This window comes from Anas platyrhynchos, chromosome 2, assembly GCF_047663525.1.
Source record: "Anas platyrhynchos isolate ZD024472 breed Pekin duck chromosome 2, IASCAAS_PekinDuck_T2T, whole genome shotgun sequence".
Taxonomy (NCBI): domain Eukaryota; kingdom Metazoa; phylum Chordata; class Aves; order Anseriformes; family Anatidae; genus Anas; species Anas platyrhynchos.
In genome coordinates, this window is record NC_092588.1 from 118,411,806 (window position 1) to 118,432,494 (window position 20,689).

A 20,689-nucleotide genomic window follows, 5' to 3' on the forward strand; every position below is an offset into this window, starting at 1 on the left:
TCCGCATATGATTTTGCCTGTAAGGCATTCTGAGCTGTCACCCTTCTCATTGTGAAAATTTCTATGCACCTACGGTTTACTAGTGCAGCAAGGTTCTTCATGCATGAGTTAATAGAACAATGAGTTTTGAAAGTTGTGTGTCACATAGTTTTATGTTAGTTTGTGCAGGTTTATGTATGTTTGTTTCTAAATAACAGTAAACAAACAAACCTGTTAAGTAATCACAGCAGATATTTTCCCAGGCATGCAAACTTCCATGCTTCTTGTAAGCATACGGATGATGTATCCTTCTGAATCATGGAATGGTTGGAGGTTGGAAGGGATCCCTGGAGATCTAGTCCAACCTCCCTGCTCAAGCAGGGTCCCATAGAGCACGTTACAACTTGATGTTGTTGACAGCTGACTAGTCAGTTTTAGATGACGAGACTAGCATTTGCTTTATGTTTCTTCTTTGAAAGTATACGAATGACATGAAGTCAGTAACTTATTTCTTAAAATGATGCTAGTAATAAATGGTATTTTGGATGCACATGTTGTGCATTGCTTATTTGCTTGTTTAGTGACATCTTTGAAATTTCATTTAGATTCTTGAAGATGACTTTGCTTTTGAGAAGGTACTTCTGTAAAATAGATTCTATTTTTTTTCCTGTGATTTGGTTCACCTGCAGTGTTAGTGTGTAGAAGGAAAGATCTGATATATGTATATAATTTTGATTTTTCTGTTGTTCTTGTTATGTAGATATGGTTTTGGACAACATGATTGCTTCTGGCCAGCTGGATGAATCCATAAGGGAGAACGTGAGAGAGGCTCTTCTAAAAAGGCACCATCATCAGAACGAGAAAAAATTCAGCAATCGGATTCCCCTGGTTCGGTCTTTTGCAGATATAGGCAAGAAACATTCTGACCCTCACTTGCTTGAACGAAATGGTGAGATAAGTTGTAGTGTCCAATTTATTCTAACCTGTTAAATAATGTTCTCACTGGGAGATGAAGGAAAATTCAGCTGATATTAGCAGATAAGTGTTTCCTTCTTGATAAGCAAAGAACTAATGATAACAGTATGTGCTATGTGTAGCTATGGCTGATGTTTCTGTTTATTTTTGAATTTACTCAAATGCTTTACTTCTGCCTGTATGTGTAGCATGCATTATGGTTTTGAAGTGTAGAAATAGACCCATGTTGGTCCTAATACTTTTTAGGAAATACTTTTTAGGGTGCGCTTGAATAAAATGTGTAATCTTCGAGTAATTTCAGCATTGGGGCATAATGTATATGTTTGTCAGGTGGCTTGTACTTGCTTATTCAGTCTTTATGCAAGAGATTTACTTTGTAGTCATGTTGAGATGCTGACAATTAGTGACTTTTAATTCAGCGTTATTATGTTTATATGACGAGAAAGAGTTCACCATCCTAATGGTGAAGAAATTACTTTTACCTTGGAAACTGTTAATTTTTACCATGTCTTGTAGAGAACAATCTATCTGGGGGAAGAAAAAAACAAACACAATGTATTTAGAGGCTGTTCTAAGTCTTTCATTGAACCAATTCCTGAAAAAAAAAACTGGAATGTCAATAAATTTACTTGAGGCATCCAGTTCCAAAGTGCAGATAGCAATAAATACTGCAGAGCAGCTTACTTTTATTCTTACTGCCTCTATTTCCTTCTCTATTTTGTGTTTTCTTATGCTTTGCAGTAACTAAGCCATGTATAATTTCATGTTGAATTTCTTAGTCTAGTGAAAACTCAGTACTGATTTCCTGAGTAACTTCTTGCAATGAAGTTCCTTTCCAGTCTTTGAAAACGCCTTATTTTTCAGAACATGTACTCTTCTTAGTTATGTGTTTGTTGGGTGATCCAAGTTCAATACATATGTGGAGTATACTCAAGCCTAGTCTTTCTGACACATATTGTTAGCTAGTGAATATATGATGCATGGTTAAACATTTCGCCAGAAGTTTCAGAATTAGTTTTTTCTAGAATGGAAGTGTGACTGATTTAGAGTGTAACTTCTGTATAACTTCTGACCCTTCTTGTTTTGTGTAGCAAATATGAAAATTTCAAATATAAACTTGGTTTTATCCATCCCTTGACATCTGTATCAACCAGATGTAATTTTTTCATGTGATAGTTAATTTTTTTCTTTATCCTAATATAGTTGCCCTCTACTAACTGGTAAAACAAACACAAGTGCATAATACTTTTTAGTCTCTTTGTACACCTGTGTGTGTTAGGATTAGGACATTTTATGTTCATAATTCAACATAAACATACTGACAAGTCAAATGGTTATTACCACAGTGATTAACATAGACAAAATCAACCGGTTTTCTTTATTGGTCCTTCTGTCCTCACTGTACTGCAGTTTTGATAGCTGAGCTTTGGGGCTTCAGTTCTTATTTTAAACCATTTTTATCTGTAGAACCCACTCTTCCACTGTTAAAGGAGGAAAAAAATGTATGTGACATGTACTTAAACATATTTTCTTTGCCTCTTTTTTACAAATTATTCTAGGGTTGTCTAGCATGTTGGTCTCTGTATAACGCCACTACAAATGTGAGACTAAATGTGTCTAGTTTGCTGTTTTTTGCTTGATGGCATATTATGTGAAAACAGCATGTTTTGGTCTTCAGAGATTGTAGGAGAAGTAACCAGTACTCCCCTCAAAAGAGACTGCCATCCCAGGAGAAGTGTTTTTTTTTTTTTTTTTTTTTTTTTTATTTGTAAACAGGAGGAATGGTTTCACTAAACCTTATAACAGAAGTATTGGTATGAAGATTGACAGTCTCTCTCCCTACTTAATGAAGAACTAGAAATTTGAAGGAACTGTGACAAGACTATGTTCTCTTTAACATGAAAATAGTGGGGCATTGAGACAGGATAGGGCAAGAAAATTGACACTGAATTTTGGAGAAATATGTTTGGTTTTAGGCAAAAAGGGGATATTTGGTATGTCACAGCAAGAAGAGATGGAGAAGGGGCCATGTAACTCCTCTTTGTACCCTCTTTAAAACTATATATTGAGACTACACCTGGCTAGAAAACTTCCTATTAAAACGGGAACTTTGTTGGAAGACAGTTGTATTTAATGTGATTTGACAGTTTGATCATGATCATTTTTGAAAAAAATTCTTAAAAATTTACAATTTATATACTTTGTATATAATAGATGCAGTTAAATGTGAAGTCTTGTAATATATTGGCTGCTAATGACTGTTAAGGGTTGTTTTTTTTTTTTTTTTTGGATGGCGTTAGGGGGTAGCTGCTGTGTAATATGGAATAAATTCTAGGACATTTTAAGAGTCAGTTCTGAGAGACAGAATATTTTTGTTTTGTTCTTATGTTAAGAAAAATATCTGGGTGACTTTGAAATAATATCTTCTCCCACATATCTTTGGTGTTCTAAGTAGTACTTATTAGTAATTTCTGACCTAATGTCTAAAATCGGATCTGCTCTTATCTTTTGTCTTACTTGCATGAGTATGACACTTTTGGCCCATAAAGCTTGCAATTTACTTTGTAAATTGTTAATGCATATTTGTTTCTCTTTTTTTTTTTTTTTTTTTTGAGTATTTCCCTGTTGTAAGCCTCATGGTGTTTCATTTGTTTTATCTCAGGGGAAGGCCTTTCAGCCTCCCGCCACTCTTTGCGAACAGGTCTCTCTGCCTCAAATATTTCCCTGAGAGGAGAAAACCGTTTGTCTGTTCTTCTCAATTACCTTCTTCCTTCTTCAAGAGCTGGAACTCCGGCAACCTCAAGGTGTACAACCCCTGTCACTACCCCTCAAAACACACCACCCTCCAGTCCTACCTGCAGCCACCCGCCAACCACAAGTGCCCAGCCAAGTTCACTTCAGGGCAAGGAATTGCTGGTGTCCTCTGCCAGTGATGATATTCCTTCAGTAATTATCCATCCACCTGAGGAGGACTTAGAAGTTCAGGACAGCCAGGAAAAGAAGACAGAGGAAAATATTGGCAAAACACCAGGCAACTATCAAAACTTAAGCTATCCATGTGTGATGCTCTCTGCATCAGGATCACTTGCATTGCAATGTTTTTTAGCACATAACTTGGGCACAAGGGGTTATGTTAACTGTTACCTCTGCCTGCATGTTTTATTTATTCTCACTTGTGACTGTTTTCTTGTATGGCACTTTTAACTTTTTAGCTTTTTAACTAAAGCTAGCAAAACAACTCTTTGTTTAACCTTCATTTGTGTAGTTAAAAAGGAATTTTGTTTTAAAATATATAATACATAAGCAAAATGTCAAAAATGGTGGCCTTTTCCTTTCACTCACCTACAATCCCTGTCAGGTTTTGTTTTTTTTGTTCTTTTTGTCAGTGAATGAAGTAGTATTTTACACCAATGTTTGTTGTCCAGTGCTGGTTACAGAACAAGTCATAGTGAAGTATTAGAGACAAATATGAAAAGAAAAAAGGTGCAATAATGACTGTTGTAATAATGAGTGTCTTAGATCATCATGAAGTATTTCAGCAGTTTTAGTTTTGCTTCTGGGCTTTTAAGAAACAGGGCCATTACAAATGGTAGCTTGGAATTGTCAGGTTGAGTTCACCTGTACCTGTTTCTAGGTAGCTTTCCATTACTGCAGAGTTTAAGTGTCAGACGGTTGCAGATTGTTTTATTGTGTTTGATATGCAAAATAGTTTAAGGTAATTAAAAGCATATCTAGGTCACAGCTCAACAATTTATTAGCTGCTGACTAGCTAGTCTTTTGGTTTTTACATGTAAAAAGTTATGTAGGTGTATAGATAAATAGTGAGAGAGGATGGGAAGTTGAGGCAGTTTCTTCTGTCAGTTTTATTAAATGTTACATACAGTCTGCATGATTTTATCCTTGTTTTGCTTTTGCAAAATCATCACCTACTTAGAAACTTTAAGATTTTCCTGGATAAACCTTGTTTTTAAGGGTATCACCCGGCTTTTCAGACTTCAGAGTCCTGCTTTTTTTTTTTCCACAAGCTTGTCTTGCCAAAATCTAGCTTGTAGATTTGTCTACTTATGTCTGTATTTAAAAAAAAAAAAAAAAAAAAAAAAGCTGGTTTCAAAGATTATTGGAACATAGTTGTCTCTGAACTGCTGCTGTGCATGAACTGTATGGGTATGTGAAAAATATGATTTGCTTTATCATTTGGTTATACTTAGTGGAAGTATTTATTTTTTTTTTAACCCATCCAGCTCTATCCATCTCTTTATCAGGATTAGTTTCAGGGTAAGCAAGAGCACACAGTTGCATGCAACAGTGAAAACAAGCCGGCAGAAAAGGCTGCAGTTATCTGCCTTTTCATATTTTGCGGCAAGTTGCTAGAAAGGAAATGGTAAGCTATGTTATAGGCTGTCATCTTGAGTTGGAGTAGGGGCCCCATCCTTACTTCAATGCAGAAGAGCAAACAAAAACCTCATTCTCTGCCCTGCTTCTGGGAAATTAAGAGAATTCTCATTAAGACCATTCTCTCTCATGGATGACCTTTCAAAGATAATTAAAAACCAGAAGTAAAAAAAAAAAAAAACAACAAAACAAGACACAAAACACCACAAAAACAACAAACAAACAAAAAAAAAACAGTTGTAAGTTTTCCAGTTCTCATTTTTCTACTCATCTAGCAGGAATGACAGCATGTCAGACATAAGATCTTCAGAACCCAAGAGAAGGCAAACAAATGAAGATCAAATACTTGATACTACTGTTAACGTTAATAAAGCATTCCACCAGAATTTCCAAGACACATTCATATTGCTTTTGTGCCTCAAGGAGATATTTCTCATAAAGAAAAAATCTGAAAGTGATGATTTCCCAGTGAATCCATAAATAAATGTCTTTCCAAAGAAAGAACACAAGTAATAATGGAAGACATTTTTGTTTTTCTGTTTTTCCTCTTCTTTAATTCAATAAATCATTTGACCACAGAAAGACATTTTCCTTTGAGATGCATTTGAAGACATTCTCAGACTGTGACTTTCTGGGCTGTAACTGAACTAATCTGTCTTGTCTTCTGTCTAATCAGACTCAGAAGGGAACCCTGAAGAGGAAGTCGTCTTCCTTGTCCAAAACAAAAACAAACAAAAAACCCAACACCTTAAACACCATTCCATTAAAGATAACAATCTGTATCACCTTGCTAGTAAGCCAGAATATTGCAGCCTGCATACTTTTTCCACGTCTTTGTGATTGACTTGTGTTTGCCTTCTCTGAATATTGGGAAGTGTTTTAATTTGCTAATAGATGGCTTTCTTCTTTTCAGCATTCTTCTGTCCTTGGCCTCGTGCTATTCAGATTTCATTGCTTTTATTTTGTACTTTGTAAATCGCTGGAAGGTTACTGAATTTCATGTGAGTTACTGTAAAAGGAGGGAAGGGAGGCACACTTTTCAAACTGCTACTTGATTTTCATCAGCCATTCACTAGTTTATAGTGAGTGAAATAGGCAAAGGGTTCTCCTTAACAATTCTTTCTTCTGTCGTCTGTTTTTGTTTTCCCATCTTCAAAACTGTTGAATACTGAATTCCATAGGAAGAACTAAGAACAGAGCTATGCCACAGCTGAAGATGAACAGTGTTAATTCACCAGCAACATTAAACTTTTTTAATAACAGCAAAAAAGCCTGTTATAGAACTTTTAATTCAGTGATAAATGTACTTTAAAACTGAATAAAATAATAACAGCAACTTTTCTCCTAAAATTTACTTCATGAAGATAATTCAGAAAGCTTTGACATGTTTGCCTTCTAGGAGTAAGTCGTTCTAATTCTTTTCCGCATAAGGCAGCATAGAAATTTATTTTAAAAAAAAAAAAAATTTCCTCAAACAGAAATATGGTGTGACTTAGTCTTTAAAAGGGTTCTCCTTAATAAGTGTTGCCTATATAGACATAATTGTATTGGAACAACCATGCTTAGGTGTTGAACTCATCTTAGTTCCCCCAACGTGATTTTCTTTTTTACTGGAGCAGGGACACGAGGCAAATGTCTTCTGCTTTTCTTTCCTAGTGAACTATTCCTATTAGATTTTTTGTAATCATAGTATTAAAGTAAGTCTAGTTAGCACATAATCTTTAGTGAAGGTGTGGTTATAAGTACTTAAGGGATTTTACAAGGTTTTAATCCAGATTTACTCAAGACTCGTTCCACTGCTGTCTTTTGAAGGAGACAGATGGAGCATCTATCTGCATGACAACATCAAGAAGAGAACTGTACATTTTTAATGGGTGCATCAGTAGTTGGTAAGACTAGATGAGTTTCTGTCTGAAAAAAACTATTAGGTGGTACTGGTTTTACCAAAAGCCTCCAAGTTTGTATCTAACCAAGTGGAGAAGGAAAGGGAAAAAAAAAAAAAGTGCCTTTATGCCTTTATTACTGTGAGATTTGGGTTGTTTTACTATTAGAGTTAATATTTTCTTATTCTGAGTTTCACTGCAGATACTGGATGAACTGATAAGCATAATGCTGTGCTATGCAATATCATTTGGAAATGCTCCATGCTTACTTGCTCCATGTCTGAAAGCAAGTAAGCAGTATTCTCATGTGAGCACAGTATTACATTCAGGACAACAGAAAGAAAAAACATTTATACATAGTCTAGGATTGGACAAATATTCTTGTATCAGTGCCAGAACTTGTGAACTTAATAGTAACAGGAAATTTTGAAGGAAGTGCTGTAGAAGAATCAGTGTCACGCAATGACAAATAGTACTGAATCAAGTTAGTTTATTCTTTATTCTCCTCCTTGATTGACTTCACTTTTTATTCTAGTCTGTTTGCTCTTGATCACAAAGCATTTGTGGAAAGTGTGGAATGATGCATTATTGCTCATGAGTTACATACATCTTCAGTTACCTTTATTGTTATGTAGAGAAAAGGTGAAAAATGTTTAAATGTATTTTGATGCCCACCTTGCTCTTCTTCTGCACTGAATGTTTAATATTTCTATTTCCAGTTCTACAAACACATCTTAACATTAATTCTTAAACAGTTAAATATTTTGAACAATTAATTTCACAGGTGGCTGTTTGCTCTTAGTTATTCTTGTGAATAACAGATCTCGGAGCAGAAGGATTGAATGTGATTATTGTTGGTCTAGCTAACTGAATGTAATATTTATAGTGTCAGGTAATTACTTGTGCGTGGTTAGGTTTCAAAAAGGAAATTACAGCTTATTAACTTCATTTAATTTTTGCTTCAGGAAAAACTACCCACACTATTTATACTCCTATGAACTGCAAGAATGAAAATTAATGCTTAAGGCTTGGACTTGCATGTTTTTGACTGATGATGACTCTTTGAAAGAGTTTTTGGGAGATAAATTTGGGAATCAAAGTGAATTCAGTTGTAATTTGAAATGTTAAATAACATCAAATTACTAAATAATAAATGTGGATAGAGGCAACAGTGCATTTGTTGTGATAGAACAATAGCCAAAATGTAGCCAGGGAGGATTTGGTTTTATCTTGACTAGAGCGATGCTTGATCTAAACACAAATTGTGCATGAAATACAAAACTTAGAGATCAGGCTTTTTTTTAGTTGTGGTTTTGCAAGCGTGTTGAAGCATGTTTAATACCACATCTGAAAGGTCTAGTGTGGACAAGCAAGGCAAAATGCACTTAGTGCACATTAAACTGAACAAGGAAATGCTTTGTAATCCAAAAAAAAATAGGGTTTGGGTTTGGTTATGCATGCCTAGACCAGCTTTTAAGTGCTAGTTGGGTAGGGATGACCATAGCAACACGGGATTCACTATATATGAACACGCGTAGGTCACTTTATTTTCACGCCCTTCGCTGAACCTGCGGTTCACCGTTGACTTAGCAAGCTGCGTAAAACTGTTGTCTTGGTTCAGGTGACAGAAGAAAGCTGTACATTTAACTCTAATAACTGCATTGTACGTGCCTCGATTTAATGAGTTAGAGAGACCATTTCATATAGTATCATGTGGGCAGATCAATAGTTGGAGCTTAGGTATGCTGACTGAAATTATGGTTTGCAAGCTGTTTATCCTTCCTGTATGTATATCCTTCCTGTTTGCTTGTACAGGTTTAGTGAACTACCAGGGTATTGCTCCTTGTAGCTGTAGCCTGAGGCTTTCCAAGACTTTTTACAATTGAAATACCTGTTATGCAGCAAATTGTAGATAAGAGTTGTTCCCTTTTGGTATTGAAAGGCTTCTAAACATAGTAAAGATGCTGTCTACTAAATACTGGGGCAGTTACAATTAGTGTCAACTTTTTTTTTATTGCCTGCAATCAGAGTCTCTCTTAGTTTCTGGTGACTGTTCTGCAAATGGCCATCATTTAGGCAACATTTAACTTTGATATTTTAAATTATGTCATTATTCTGGCATCACAGTGAATTGTTATGTTGCATTTATGATACTAATGTAGGGCACTCTGACTGAATAACTTGCACATTTGCTTTAAGCAAGCTGCCACATTGAGTTTTTAGTAGTGTTGCATACTCAGTTCACTTTAAACACCATTTTAAACTTATCTCCTTTATTTTAATCTAGGGTTATTAGCATCTCCACAATCAGCACCTGGAAATTTAGACAATGGGAAGAGTGGAGATGTTAAAGGTACTGGGACAGGTGGAAGCAGAGAAAACAGCACCGTTGATTTTAGTAAGGTAAATAATATTAAATACGATAGTGTTTAGCATAGAAAAAATTGTAGCAGAAGTGTCGTGGTTGTTATTGCTGTCTTAGTTATGTAGAAGTTACATGCACAAGTATAAGAATGTGGCAGAGGCCAAATGTGTCAAATGTTTTGAAACTGTGTGGGACAGAACTTTTGATTTCATTTGGTGATCTTCTCAGTATTTTAGTAACTTAATGAGAGCAGCCTGTGTACTTTCTGACAAAGGGGGAGATATTTTCAGACCTGTTATAAAGACTCTTCTGAAAACAATCTTGTAGATGGTTTTGCAATGGTTTCTCCTAGGCTGCCTTTTTTTTTTTTTTTTCAAAGGGCTTTTAAAGGGGATTCATTTTAGATGTTTGAGTTTGCTATGCAAAAGCTAATATTAGTTACTGTAAATTCCTTCCATGTCTTTCATAATTTAAATTTGCTGGGCAAGTTGCGTTATGGCTGTTATTATAAAACAGTCTATAGTGTTATCTTTATTGAGCAACACTAAGAAAATTGGTTTGCCAAGTTAAATAATTATGTATAAGCAAGGGTAACTTTTACACTGTAGTTCTCATCTGATCATGGCAGGTGCCATTTATTCCTGATCCTCTGTCACAGTTTTTATGTTTTTGCTTGGCCTGTCCTTCTGTACACCTGCCTTGTCTCCTGTTGGGCAGGAGTCAGCCTCCTGGCACTGTAGTTGTGGCACACTTGGTGTGGGACTCAAGAGGCCATCTGTAAGTTCTCTAGTTAGCAGTGTACCTGGTGCTTGTGCGTGTTTGTATAGATGTGGACAAAGAGTTCATGTGCTATACCATTTTCTAATACAATTCTGTAACTATGTACAGAAACGAAAGCTTAGATTTTCAGCTCTTACATTCTTCATGGGTGAAAACATGAACATACAAATTCTCTTTCAAAATTACGGCTTTTGAACATATATGAAAGATGAAAGATTCTGGAGATATTCAAGACCAGGTTGGGTGAGCAACCTGCTGTAGTGGGTGGCATCCCTGCCCATGGCAGGGGGGTTGGAATCTGGTGATCTCTAAGATCCCTTTCAGCTCAAGCCATTCTATGATTCTGTGCAACTGTGGAATAACCAATTGCTTTCTAGAAACCATGTGTAATTACATGAACTCTCCTTAGTTAATTGTGTTTAATTTGTTAAATTATGTCCTATCACGGAATGTTTGTCATAAGTAATCCTAGTAAGGTGATTATGCGGTCTGGAGTCTTTTAGAATATAGTAGGTAGCAGTAATTCTAACTTCTAGAAAATAGTTCACTGTTAGTGGCTGGCTGACACTTTATAAATGTCTGTCTTTTCTGTATTGTGGGATTTTTAATTTGCTTTTGTATTTTTCTTTGTAGCTTGAATGTCTAGTAAATACTGATAAACTAAATTATGTTATAAATTTCATGCTAACAAATGTAAAGAAATAAACACTTGTTTAATTTTTGTATGAATAGGTTGACATGAACTTCATGAGGAAAATTCCTTCAGGAGCAGAAGCATCAAACGTGTTAGTGGGAGAAGTAGATTTTTTAGAAAGACCTATTATTGCTTTTGTGAGGCTCTCCCCTGCTGTGCTTCTCTCAGGTCTCACAGAGGTTCCTGTTCCTACACGGTAAACAAATGCCTGGAAAGTCTGGCTTTACTTCCATTATAAATTAATATTACTTAAGGAATTAATAATACTGAAGTTCTCAAATAGTCTACTATTTTTATATGTACTCCATAAGCTCAGGAAATCTAGACTTGTGCTTAACACGATTACAGGTTGTTTGGTCATGCCTCAGTCCTAGTGGAGAGAACTTATTTTGTATGCACATAGATTCATTCAACAGTTCTGTGGTATTCGAAAAACATTTGTAAATATATGAGTTTGATATTTTTGTTAAAAAATGAGTAAAATGTTTGATTATTATTGATTGTTTTCAACATAAATGCTATACGGAAAGGCAAAAATAATCTTGGTGGTGTTGTCTTAAGTGGTTGTGAGAATTTTCAGAGGGTAGTTGGCAGTAGTGTTCGTAATTCCAAAATTTCTGCAAATGTTACTGTATTAATTCAGCTAAAATTATCCTGTCATAAATTTTCAGAATGCCGCAGGCTGATAGATTTTGAAATAGCACACTTTATTCTGAAGATACAATCTTAGTTTTGGTTAGCGTAGTCAAAAAAAAAATAAAAATTGAGCTTTTCGTTTTGTGAATCAAAAGTAAGTGCTACTTTTTCAAATGTGTGGTACTTGGGAAATTCATTTACATGGCCTGTAGTAAGAAGGTTGTAGAAAGAATTACTGCAGTTTGCTGTTTATAAATTGTAAAGGATACAAACCAAAGTACTAGTTCAAAGAAAAAAAAAAAGTGCTAATGATGATTGTGATTGGAAATTGAGGCTATCTGGTAAAACGTGCTGTGACCCACCCTCAGATTAGATTCCCCTCCTAAAATGTCACTTTTACCTTCTTAGATGTCCAAAATATAGAATCCATTCCCTTCCACTGACACAGGACCAGGATGTGTCTATGAGTGTGCCTGATGTGTTGTATGATGTATATCTGTGTATCAGTTATATGATGTACCTGGTGACAGAAATTGAGGGGTGTTTGACTCCTATGGGAGAGGTGATCATCAGAGGGGCTAGAGCAGGTCATAATGCTCCTAGGCCCTACAGGGTCTTTGCCAGTGACAATGGCAGAAAGATGCATATAATTCAGAAGAAATATTCATCGGGCTGTAGCCTCTGCATTTCTTCTCCATTTATAGCATCAGGAAGTTGGAAAATTAGGCTTAATTAAGATTTCAGAGTAATCTTGGTTCTCGATTTCAGTTCCAGTAATGACTTTGAGGTGAGCTTTGCAGCAGTCTGTAAGACCTGAAATGGGAAGGAAAACATGTTTACTTCACCACCAAATTTTCTAAAACACTGGTTCGAAAAAAAGAAGCCTCCGAGTATATTAAAAAGAGCCAGCTCTATTATCTCTATTGTTTTCTCCACAGATTTTTGTTTTTGTTGCTGGGACCAGCAGGCAAAGCTCCACAGTACCATGAAATTGGAAGATCAATAGCAACACTGATGACAGATGATGTGAGTGATGTATTTTACACATCTGTAGTTAAAGAAGACTAGAATAATATATTAACTGACTGCAATAAATGTATTCTGGAATGACGGGTTAAAGAAAAGGAACCAAACCTGCTAAATGTAGAACAGTAGAAACTTATTCCTTGTGTTAGTGACTTACAAAATTGTAAATTAATTTTTCCCCTTGCCTTTCACTTAGAAATGTTAAGTGTATTTCAGAAGAGATACTTGAGCTTTGCTTTACATATTTTATTTTTATGTTAAATTAGGAAATGAAATCATTAAATAGAACTGCATCTAATATGGATCAGCATAGCTGTCAAAAATGACAACAAACTGTGCACGTGTTCAGGACAGAAAATTTTAGAATGTGTTCAAACGAGTCATCACAGGTATTTTTTTATCAAAGCCAGATCGAATAATTAAAGTTAGAATTTTACTAGGAATTTGTAGTCATATGCTTAGAGCCCTGGTGGACAATTTTAAAGAGCACAGGGGAATCAGAACTCATTAAAACTGTCGTCATCTTACTGATTAAACTTCGGATGTTTTAATTCTGCCTTTGCATAGAGCGCCACCTGCTGAATTGCTCCTAAATATTAGAATTTCTACTAAGTAACTAATAATTCTTCACTCTAGAAAAAGAAATCTGTGTTTGGAAATTTGAATCAGACTGTTCATTTTACAGTTGGCAACTAATCTACAATATGGTATTTGTACAGCATAAGAACTGAATGTTCAAAATTTTAGTTAGAGCTTCAAGTTTTTTAGGTGGACCGATTTTTGGAATACTGTAAATCACTGAAGAAAATTTAAAAAATAAAAAAATAAAAAAAATAGTGGTCTTAAAAGACTTGAAAACCTAAATAGTCATAAAAGATCTAATTTATAATTGGAAGACTTAATGGTCAGGTATTTGGAGATAAACATTTTATGCTTCAGAATATGCGGAAACAATTTAGAATCATCTTCTCCAGTCAGTTTAATAGCAAAGCTATCATTTCCTTTCCCTGTTTAAAAAGCATTTTCAAAATTCAGAGATTGTTTTGTTTAAATGCTACCTGTTTGAAATTGCCAATTCAGAGAATTCAGAGTTTGGTGTTGTGGCTTGTGATAGGGCTAGGTTTTTCTTGAGTAGAAAGGGGTTTTCCTTTCTGGTGCCTTTTCAGATGTATTGAGCTAGAGGATCTACAAATGAAATTTTTATTCTTAATTAAAAATAAAAAAACAAAGTCGTGTTTTGGTTTAAAGCTTGTTCAAAAGTGCTTTTTCATCCTCATTTAGCACAGTACAGCAACATAGTGACCATAGGAAAGAATTGGTCAAGCAATAGTACGTTAATCTGATTTACTGAATTAAGATTACCATCTTAATCAATTTTAGAAATAAATTCATTGAGAGTTTGAAGATAAAGTATCCTTATTCTATGGTTTTTAGGGGTGTGCATACAGGTAATTCTTAATGCAAAAATATGCAAGTAATGAAGAAGCCTAACTATGGAGAACCTTTTAAAAATTTCCCATGCCTTTTAAAAAAAAAATAAAAAAAAATAATCAGGTGCTTCTTTTAATCAGTTTGTCAGTTTAAAAAAATAAAAACTTTAAAAATAAAAATGCTGTGTGCTTTCTCGTTGTAGGTTTTCCATGATGTTGCCTATAAAGCAAAAGACCGAAATGATTTATTATCAGGAATTGATGAATTTTTAGACCAAGTGACAGTCCTACCTCCAGGAGAATGGGATCCATCTATACGAATTGAGCCACCAAAAAGTGTTCCTTCCCAGGTAAAAAAAAAAAAAAAAAAAAAGGCAAAAACACCACCAAAACTCCAATAAAGAGCTCCCATGCATTTCCAAGTGCAAGTTAATTGTGCATTGAGTGTTAACTTCAGTTAAGCATCAAGAAGATGCACAAAACCATTTGGAAGAAAAAGTAGATCATTCATCTAAGCAGAAAACTGATCTGACACTTTTTTTTTTCTATTTTTTTTTTTTTTTTTTAAGTAAATTTTATAGTACTGGGTCTGACCAGCATGGAGTTAACCTTCCCCACAGCAGCACATACAGTTCTGTGTGCTCTGCACTTGTAGCTAGAACAGCACCTATATATCACCAGTTTTGTTTATTGCTGAGCAGTGCTGGCACAGCGTCAAGACTCTCCACCCCTGGGCCAGTGGGATGGAGTTGAGCAAGAGGTGAAGAGGGGACATCACCAGGGCAGCTGACCTAAACTGACCAAAGGGATATTCCATACCATATGTCACACTCAGCAATAAAAGCTGGGGAAGGAGAAGGAAGGACTCGTGTTATGAAAGCATCTGTCCTCCCAGAGAACTTCTATGTGTACTGAGGCCCTGCTTCCCAAAATGTGGCTGAACATTGCTTGCTGGTGGGAAGTTGAGAGTAACTTATTTTCTTTCTATGGTCTTTGCTTATTTTTTTTTTCTCTTTCCTCTTTAATTATCCTTATCTCAACCCATGAGCTTTTTTTTCATTACATTTTCTCCTCTTCTTTGAGCAGTGTAGTGGAGTTTAGTTGACTGTCATAAAACCACCACATGTATTTATTGTAATTCTTTTTGTAATACTGAAATGAAGCTGTCTGAGATGGAGAGTTGATCCAAAATTGTACTTGGGTTCATATTAACAAATTTAATCTAACAATGAACAGCAAGAGTATTGTAATTCTTACCAAAAAACACACCTTTGTTTGCATGCGACATTGATTGAAAATAAGTTTTAATGTGTATTGGCTAGTAATTAATGTTTACAGAATATTTATGAAATAGATAAAAGTGTCTGGTTGTGCTACAAGGCTTAGAACTGAGAGTCAGGGTGAGACCTTAGTGGCCTCTGACTTCTTTCCTTTTTGCCTCTTTATTACTGAGGGAAATTACTGCCACAGGGATCAAAAATGGGGAGGAAGACCGGTGTTCTTCGTTCACAAGGCTGAGCTGGTGTTGAATTATGTGATTATTTAGGGAAGTGGTTGGAATGGAAGGGGGGACAGCAGTATAGCTTATCTCATGAGTAGTGTGAGGCTAGCAATTAATTTGTTGCCAGAATAAGCAAGGCTAAGTGTTTTTTCCTTTTTCTTTTTTTTTCTTTTTTTTTTTCTGGAATGCAAGATTGACTGAGAAATTTGTGATGAGATGGTGAGCTTGATGAATAACTTTTCAAGTTACAATAACATTTGTACTTAATACTGTACTTTGTTATAGAGTGAGGTCAGTTTCTGTTGCAAGCTGGAGGCTTCTGCTCTGGAAATGACTGAGAAAAAAATCTTAAGAAGATGTCTAAGCCACGTGGCTGAGCCTATACTATGTCTTGAAAAGGCAGACTTTGTTTCATCATGTCTCAGGGGAGATAATTCTTTTAGAAAGGGAAGATTAGTACTGTTGTGCAAGACACTAATAAGATCTTTTTGGGAGTGTTGCACAATTTTGGTCATCTGTATTCAATAAAAGAGGAATTTGGCACATGGAGAGCTGCTGATAAGCTGGGATTCTAAAAAGGCCTGGAAGGCAAGTCTCTGTACACTCTTCGCGGTTGCACTAAAAAGTATAATTTGAAGTATGTGTTTGTCTTGTGTGGCTTTTTTTTTTTTTTCCTTCTTTAGGAGAAAAGAAAGATACCTAAGTTTCCCAATGGATCTACTCCTACAGGAGAGACTCTTAAAGAAGAAGGCCATCATGCTGGACCCGAACTTGAGAGAACTGGAAGGTGTGTTCACTTCCCTAAATACTAGCTACCATAAAGAAATAAAAGTGATAAATCTCCATAGATTTAATGATGGCATTTAAACATAAACAAACAAACAACACCATTGTATGTGTCAGAACGCATCTGTTTTCCTTTTCAAGTGTTGGGTTCTTGCCTATAAATGGCAGTGTGCTTAAAGCATTTTCAAGCCTGTGGCAGTGTTTCTCAACACGTTTGTGAAGGATTTCTTATAAGATGCTGCTTGATTTAACTAACTGACTTTTAAGTGTTGAGTTTTAATTTTTAATTATCAAAAGCATGCAATTACCATAATTATACCAGGAATATACAATTTTCAGTATTGGGCTAGGTACTAAAAATTTCCGTTAATGCAAATCTGTTTTATTAAACATGTATGAAGTGGAATAACAAAGAATATAAAGTGGCAAAGAATACTGTTTTGGTTATGTTTCTTTTAGATCTGAAATAAAAATCAAAGGAACTTTTCGGTTGAGTTGCATTACTGTTCTGTTCTGAAATAATTGCCAAAAAAACCCCACCTCTCTAACAGTGGAAATGCAACTGAATAGGACTATATGTTAATATTGCATACCGGAAATTATATCAACTGAGAAATTCTGGAGAAGATGTATAAAGTTATCCCCAAAATGATAAACTTCTAAGTGATTTACATTTTTCTCATACCTTTGCAAGAAGGAATTATAAGCGTTGTTTTAATTTTTACAATTTTAGCTTCATCATACTCTTATCTTGCCTTTTTGCAGATGGTATAAGGAACAAAAGCTCATTTCTACCCACAGAATTATCTTTAAATAGCTAAAACTTTTTTTTTCCACAGGAATGGAAAATTTTGTTAAGGCTTTTATGTATAATTCAGAATAAACCAATTTTTTCCTAGTTACAAATTTTACTTAGTATTTAATTTTGAAAATTTTGAGAAGCTACAAAAAGCTTTTTAATTTCTTGGTAACTTACCCACTTGAACCGATTTATATACATTTGTTTTTGTATTTCCATTTAGAAAATATCTCCATACTCCAAATGTTATGCTGTTAAGTAAATATAGGTTCGTTCATCAATGTAGAGAATTCGGATCAAAAACAAAGCTATAACTGCTTACTGGAGTAGTGATATTGAAATGCAATGATTTTGGTTGAAGTTTAGCATATGTCTCTTGTTCCTTGTTCTGAATCTCATAAGACGGATTTAACTTTAAACATAATTAAGCTATAGATATTTGTAAAGATATTTTTCAGTATCTAGCCCGTTATATGCAAAAATTCCTAGCCAGCTTTTAAAAATGTGGGTGGCCTGATTGATGATACTTTGGAAAAATAATGAATTGGAATAGATAAGATTCTCACTTATATTTTAAACTGTGTTATGCTTTAATCTGGATTATAAAATAGCTAATTTTGTGCTGGCAATAGGCACTGGCAGTCTTGTGTAGCCCATAGTTTTGAACTAGCTAGAATCCTTTAGTGTACAGTTTGACGAGTTTCATCTCACCTATTTAGGCTTTTTGGTGGTTTGATACTTGACATCAAAAGGAAAGCACCTTTTTTCTTGAGTGACTTCAAGGATGCATTAAGCCTGCAGTGCCTGGCCTCGATTCTTTTCCTATACTGTGCCTGTATGTCTCCTGTAATCACTTTTGGAGGGCTCCTGGGAGAAGCTACACAAGGCAGAATAGTGAGTACAAAAAATGGTAGTGGCCAGGCTTTTAGACCTTCAGAGGCAAGTCACTGTGTGCATTTGTCTCGTTTCTTTACACTTGTATTTGAAGAGTTTACCCACAGCACTTGATTAGCCTGCCCCAAAGCAGATCTTCCCCAAAAGGTAATTGCTGTGGAAAATGTGGGGAATCCATGTGAACAGGAGAAGATGCACAGTGGAGGTAAAAATTAAATAAAATAAATTTTAAATGTTTATCCTGCCATATTGGATGAATAGCTTCATGAATTGAGAAAAGGCATTGCCTTCTTTTTGGCTACTTGAAAATAATGAAAAGCAGTAAAGGTGCACCATCCCACTAGGCCTACTTTAGGCAAAATTAGAGGCTCAAGGTGGACAGCCAAGAATATGTACTGGCCTTGAGTAGTAGGCCTATGAGGATGATAATGCCTACAGTGTTATGGGTAGCAGTCAATTCTGTATTTATGTAATGGACAGGATATACGTGTTTGCTTTTGCTAATGGTATGTTGTTATCAATTGCCAAAAAAAATAAATTAAAAAAAGGGTTTATGAGCAGAAAATACTCTTCACTGAAAATGACTTGAATATTAACCATAAATATATTGTAGTGTTATATTTGGCAGTATGCAACACCAAAACTTTATTAAAACAAATGTTTGGTTGCACTTTAGTTTTTGGACAGGGAAATAATACTTTTGTCAGCAATGTTAATAACTCTGTGTCAAATCGTTTGCGAGTAAACTAGTTTGAAGTGTATTTTCTGGTTTTAAATCTTTTACAAAGAAACAAGGCTTCTCTCCTTTTGGGGAAGGGGAAAAGATAAATTTAGGAATATCCTTTACAAAGTTTAAAAATCTGGTAAAGCTTATGCTATAAAGTTCTTCACGATACTTCTTAAATCAAGTTTTTAAGCTTGTACTGTGTTACTGTTTAGTGAACTTATCTCTCTTCCACGTAATGCTGTTGACTTGGATATTTGTTTATTGATGTAGCTCTTCAAGCTGATAGCAAATACAGAAATAAGTTATCTTTTCTGTGCACTGTTCTTGCCACTCTTAATGTAAGAATGGGTTTCCTTCTGGTTATCAAAATGTTGATGTAATTTATGAATGTACCTTTTATAACTATGAAAATCTGCTCCTCTTAAAGCTTGATTCTTAAATACCTTCTTTCTTTTAGCTGTCTGGAATTGTTTGTGGGTTTGTTCCTGCCTTCAGATACTTGGTGTGCATCATTGAATATAAAATTTAGTTACTGAACACACATGTTCAAGCACAGTAGCTGACATTGTAAGGTACACAGTTTGTGTTTGAAACCTTTCCTCACATTCCCAGAGGTCATCACCTCCACAGTATTCCTGTCCCTGCCACCTTGACTGACAGCCCCAAGGTTAATGCATTCACTAAACCAGTAGTTAAAAGGTAATAGCTAAACAAGAGACGGGGTTTATATATTTTTTCTAACATAATTAACCAAGGACTTGTGTTTTTTATGTTTAATAGCTCCAGTTCAGCAAACCCTTTGGACCTATTTTAGATGCTTTCCTGAATTGGGGCTTAAGTTTGCATACTTCTTCTTTTCTTAATCTTACAGAATTGCAAAATAGCAAACACCTGTAAATTTCCTGACAAACCCTTTAATCTGCTAATTCTTGACTTTTCATAGTTATAAGTGGTGTAGTTATCTATTTTAAAGTAACTTGAATACTATTTTAGGATCTAGAAAGCCCTGCACGTCTCTTGAGGTGCATTGTAATGTTTCTTCTTAGCAGAAAATGTTATCTTAAAACATGCAATTCATTGAAGAAAAATACTTATTTCAGTTCTCAAAAAGAAATGCATTACCAGGTGGGACATTGGTTTACAGTTCATCTATTTATGGTGTCACATATACATAAACCAATATTGTTCAGTATTATCCCCTGCACCACCTCCTGTCAGTTTTTATTTTTTTGTGATGCTTGGTTGACTGATGCAGGTTTGATGCAGCACACTGTGTCATGTTTTGGTACAGGTATGTTGCAATTTTTTTTTTTTTTTACAGAGACAGATAATTCTTTCCATACACTACATAATTTTATTTTCTCTTTGTAGTAATTGTTGGCATATTTTTCCTCCATAGCTAGCAGGACTAGTAACTTGTTCTCATGGTTTTGGATGGCTTTATGTTTCTCAGGAGTGAAGCTTTCCAAATCTTTTGTCCATGGTATTGTTACTGCAAAACAATGTTAAATTATTCTTGTGTCTGAAACACTAATATTAATTGTAGTGTTTTTACATCTTGTCTTGTTTGTACATTAATGCATCTTAAAATTGTGTTTATGCAGATGTGGCACTAAATACTAACCTGAAAGGCAGCATAGTAAAAGCAGATTCTTTTCCCCCCGAACAGAGTGCAATAGAATCTCTCTTTGGAGCCTCGTTAACTGGGATTGCCTATTCTCTCTTTGCTGGGCAACCTCTTACTATTTTGGGGAGCACCGGACCAGTTCTAGTATTTGAAAAAATATTATTTAAATTTTGCAGGTAAGTAGTGATATTTTTA

General features: G+C 35.1%; 1 protein-coding gene across 12 annotated transcripts in view; it reads left to right on the forward strand.

Moving 5' to 3' along the window:
- SLC4A7 (solute carrier family 4 member 7) overlaps positions 1-20,689 on the forward strand; it is a 135,428-nt gene that overhangs the window by 93,193 nt on the left and 21,546 nt on the right. For 7 of the 12 annotated variants that reach the window (XM_072033453.1, XM_027451087.3, XM_038173785.2 and 4 more), the window contains exons 6-14: positions 740-928; positions 3,617-3,985; positions 9,517-9,632; positions 11,107-11,264; positions 12,643-12,730; positions 14,364-14,510; positions 16,345-16,448; positions 17,966-18,140; positions 20,537-20,670. In XM_072033453.1, coding sequence (XP_071889554.1) covers positions 740-928; positions 3,617-3,985; positions 9,517-9,632; positions 11,107-11,264; positions 12,643-12,730; positions 14,364-14,510; positions 16,345-16,448; positions 17,966-18,140; positions 20,537-20,670 — 1,480 coding nt within the window. The remainder of the gene's footprint in view (positions 1-739; positions 929-3,616; positions 3,986-9,516; positions 9,633-11,106; positions 11,265-12,642; positions 12,731-14,363; positions 14,511-16,344; positions 16,449-17,965; positions 18,141-20,536; positions 20,671-20,689) is intronic. The other 5 variants (XM_038173787.2, XM_027451088.3, XM_072033454.1 and 2 more) reach the window with 2 other exon arrangements.